The sequence below is a fragment of the Pseudomyrmex gracilis genome, unplaced genomic scaffold (genome assembly GCF_002006095.1).
Source record: "Pseudomyrmex gracilis isolate BER0280 unplaced genomic scaffold, ASM200609v1 scaffold_273, whole genome shotgun sequence".
NCBI classification, from domain to species: domain Eukaryota; kingdom Metazoa; phylum Arthropoda; class Insecta; order Hymenoptera; family Formicidae; genus Pseudomyrmex; species Pseudomyrmex gracilis.
The window spans coordinates 69930-74746 of NW_018020857.1; the positions used below are offsets into that span (position 1 = coordinate 69930).

General features: G+C 36.0%; 1 protein-coding gene across 1 annotated transcript in view; it reads left to right on the forward strand.

Moving 5' to 3' along the window:
* LOC109859638 (transcription factor HNF-4 homolog) overlaps nucleotides 1-4817 on the forward strand; it is a 14477-nt gene that overhangs the window by 6655 nt on the left and 3005 nt on the right. Inside the window, exons 2-4 of the mRNA XM_020438072.1 lie at nucleotides 101-234; nucleotides 924-1197; nucleotides 4204-4341. Coding sequence (XP_020293661.1) covers nucleotides 101-234; nucleotides 924-1197; nucleotides 4204-4341 — 546 coding nt within the window. The remainder of the gene's footprint in view (nucleotides 1-100; nucleotides 235-923; nucleotides 1198-4203; nucleotides 4342-4817) is intronic.

Consider the following 4817-nt stretch of genomic DNA (forward strand, 5'->3'; position numbering starts at 1 on the left):
ATATATATATATATATATATATATATATATATATGTATATATATATATACATGCGCGCGAAAAGTAGAAGTAGTACTTTACAAGCTGATTCTTTCTGCAGCCGTGCAAAACGAAAGAGACCGCATAAGCTGCCGACGGCCCAGCTACGAGGAACAGGCGAACAATGGTAGCGGCTTGTCGGTGGTTTCCTTGTTGCAGGCTGAAATGCTCAGCAGACATGCGGGGACGCGAGAGGTCAGTAAGGCTTAACCTCGATCGAGTTGAATATTTATAATCACGATTTTCAGCTTGTTAATGCGCGCTTTAAATCCGCCGGGTCTTGATGTGACGTTTAAAAATTGTATAATTGCGCCCGTTTATTTTCCTCGCCACCTTCCGCCGGGAAAGAGTTTTGCAAGAAGTCTAAACTTATATCTTCTACTTGCGAGACTCCGATGACGAGCAGCTCTTCTTACAAAATTACCTGGCGTTTCATTAATCATATTTACATTCGCGCAAAACGTTCTCAACACAATCAACACACACGCGATTCAAAGTAATTTTACTAATTATAATATATTTTAATACAATTGTGTGATGTCTGTTGAATACGCATCAAGTTTATTTCTGATTTAGAGATTTATTTAAGCGATTATGTTTCAATTGAAGCTCTGACGATGATGAATATATTAACCATTAAACATTTTTATATTATATTGTTCCTTTCGTTTATAATCATCGAATAAATACATTTAATTCGATCTAATGACATTCGTGTTTAGGTCATTGCTCCTCACAAACAAGAATACAATTCGATTGTTTTTCTACCTCTTATCTGTCATATCTCTCGTAACTTTTCACGATTATCTATCGTCCGTGTTTTTTTTCTTTTTTTTTTTTTTTTAACAAGCACAATGTCATAACAATCCTTGCGATTTTAACAGCTAGGCAGTCCGGCGAGCAGCGACATCGATCTCAGCACAAGGCGGATAGCGGGCATAAATGACGTGTGCGACAGCATGAAAGAACAATTGTTGCTCCTGGTCGAATGGGCCAAGTACATTCCGGCGTTTATGGAACTGTCGCTGGACGATCAGGTTGCTTTACTTAGGGCGCACGCGGGCGAACATCTTCTGCTGGGAGTTGCGAGGCGCAGCATGAATCTTAACGACGTGCTGCTTCTCGGCAATAATTGTATCATTACGAAGAACTGTCCTGGTATGTAAAGTTCGGAAAGTTTTATCTTTCTTTCTGTCTGTCTCATTGGTGTCATTGGTCAGCTTATGTATACTTTTTCCCGAAACGGAGCAAAAGCGATATCAAATTACTAACAAGTCCGGTTGAGCTTACTCATTGATTGAGAGAACACGCGTTCGAAAAATATCTCTAAAGTTCGAAAACGTGTCTCGAATATCATCGGTCTTCTGAGAATTTTTTTTTCTCCTTGAGAACGTAAGATAATGGTTATCGATGCGAGTTTGATAATCGTTCCCCGGTTTGCTCCGGACAAACGCTTCTACTTCATAACACTTGTACGCTGCGTTTCCACCCTCGCTGAGACTAACATAATATTATATAATAACTAACGCGAGGGTTAAACATTTGCGTGCCGAAAACAATGTCTGAGAACTCTCCAAACGAAATCTTCGCTTATTTTCGGAGACGCGACGCGAAAGGAATATTAGGCAAACTCGGATCAATTTTCTCCTTGAGCGCGTTACGTAAAAAACATCTCTCTCGTCTCTCTGTCGTATGGCTCGCGTCATACGGAACAAAAAACAAAAACATAAATAAAGTTAATCAGTGTTTGCCATAATAAATTTCGTCTTTATTATTTATGCACATACATAACTTCAAAAATATTGTGAGAAATAATTATTTAAAAATATTCTTCTCTTCAAAGCAAAATTATGTTTTCGCATTTTTTCGACGCTTTGATCTTCTAAAGGCTTCGGTTCATAATAATCTAAAATATGTTTTATTTTTTCGGATTTTTTATATTCTTTTTATTTTCCGTATTCTTAAATATATTGCAAAAAAAAAAATACATAATAGACGACAAAAAATTCACACATTTTGTTTTGTGACAAATATATATTTATGTATGTAACGAAATCTGAAGAAAGTGAAAGTTTGAATACACGAACCTTTTTTTTTACTAAAATGTTAAACTTTTCGACCGCATTCAGATATAACGCGAAATAAGATTTTCTTATCGAGCGAGCGCAAGAATATATGCTCTAAGCAATGTGAGTGTTTTTTGACAAAAGCCGTCGATATTGCAGTGGACAAAAACGCGGATACGATGTCTCCCGCTCGTTTCCAGTCAGCGTTTTTCGTGATTCGAGCGCGCACACGAGAAAGAGAATCTATTCGAAATAGCCGATTCGACGACGACCTTCATTCTTTTTGCTTACGTAATTTTTACCGTTCACGCAAATTCCACGTTCGATTAAGCAGCCGTTTAATTCGGCGCTTCTCTCACTCTCGTATCTCGTTTATCTTTTTTCAATCTCGCGTAAAAGTCGTAAATAAATTTCCATTCGCGATTTTAATACAGCTAATTCTGCTTTAATAAACGATTTTTTTTTTTTTTCGGAGATTGAGCGCGATTGTTGTTCGTGTACGATCAAGTTCGCGCATCAGCGATCTTGATATTCTTAACGGCAAATTATATGTACCTAGGTCTTTTCTCGCATATCGGATTTATCTGGTGAGTCGCAAGACACATATAGAGTTCTTACGGCATGCAGTTTTTTTTTTTTTTTTTTACCCTCGCTCGAGAACTGTGATAAATTAATAACACTGCTGGGTTATAAAAATATACTATAATCGGATACAATTAAACTTGGAATGGGTTTTTTTTTTTTTTTTTTTTTTGTTTACGTCGATGCAAATTTGACATTTAATAATAATATAATTATCCAGACTGAAAAACTCACGTATTTTATCGAGATCCGTGCATTCATATGCAAGTCCGTGATTCAACCTGAGAATCGGTTTGAGCTAAATTTAGAAACAATACTTCGACTGTCTCGAATCTGGTTGAAAATCTGAATCTCATCAGATTGAATCACGACTATGAATACACATTTAAATCATGCTTCTGTAGAAAAAGCAAAACTATTCAATGAAAATAGAAGTTTGATTCGAATTTGCATCGAGAGATGAGGGTCTGACTTCAAATTGTCTGTCTCTTGAAGCATGTGTGAAAATACTAACTATTATATGTAATAATATCTGTTAATTGATGTGTTTTATAAATCAAAATAACACAATGAGATTATGTGATTTTGTAGTAATAAAATATTCTGGTTTTTTGTTTTTTTTAACAACTATTATCTTATAAATACACATGAAAATAAATTCTGCCTCTGTAAATTGCACGACAAAACAACAATAGTATTATATTATTATTGTTGTGTTACGCGATACTGATTAAAAAAAATGCCGTTGTTTAAAATTTTTTTAATCGCTAATTAATCACGATTGTAATCACAGGATAAAAAAAGTTTTTTGATGACATTGCGGAATTTCTACTAAAAAAAAAAAAAAACTATTGGTGGAAAGCGATTGGTAAAACGAGACTCGTTCAGTTTATCACTTTTAAATGTTAACCCTTCGTGGACAGACTGTAAAAATGACGTACAAATTGGATAGACTGGGTCTGTGAGACCTAGGCGACTTTAAAATCGAATATCTCCGCGAAAAATCAATTTTTTTTTTATTTTTTCAATTTTGTTTTTTTGCATCGATGAAAAAAAACAAAAACAAATTGAAAAAATCTCTAATATTCGAAGATGTGAGCGTTTAAAAAACCTAATTTTTACTAGACACTGATACGCAATTTTTGATTGGGTCTGGAAGATCCATGTTTGTTCGCGAAGGGTATTGTGTTGCAGCAACTTTTAAATGTTTACCTGAAAAATTTATTTGTGAATAAAAATTAAAAAACAATATAATATATATATGCTGCAACTTGTATGACTTAACTGAATGTCTCGTTTACCATTGCACGATTGTGGGGCGTAGGTAGTCAACTGAGTCCGGAATTTGTGTTTTATGTGCTACTCTACTTAAGTGCATGCCGACGCATGAATATAATTGGTCTGCGGTATATGTAACATATCTGCGAGACATCTCTCTCTGACCGGACTCAGTTTCTACGAGCGCGAGAACGAACGGCGTAATCGCGTCTATCAGTGATATCGTTGCAATCCGCAGAGGGGACCAATCAACAGGATTTGGACATGAGCAAGGTGGGCGTCAGGGTAATGGAAGAGCTAGTGAAGCCATTGAACGAGGTCCAGATCGATGACACGGAATTCGCGTGTCTCAAAGCCATCGTGTTCTTCGATCCGAGTAAGTGCGACACAACTTTTGTTCGCGCAATCGTTCGCACAATCCGCACAACGCGAAGTCGCTCGAACGCGATGGAATAGAGAATATGTGCGATAGACGTAAATGCATTCCTTTAATATAAATCGAGCGCGATTCGTGCTCGCAATAATCTCTATATTCTCGCGATCAATTCGATCTCGTTGAGGCAATCACGTCTCGCGAGTTAACCAAGCTTTCATAAACAACACAATATCATCGTATTTATATATTGATGAGGAAAAAAAGTCTTGCGTCTCAATTCGTGTCAATCTGTCGAGATTTGATAAAACCGAATATTCGTTAATTCAATTATTGCGTTGTGCGGTGTTCGATCATTCGTCAGTTAATTGACAATTAACACGATTTGTAAATATTATATATGTGTGTGTGTGTGTGTGTGTGTGTGTGTGTGTGTGTATATATATATATATATATATATATATATATATATATATATA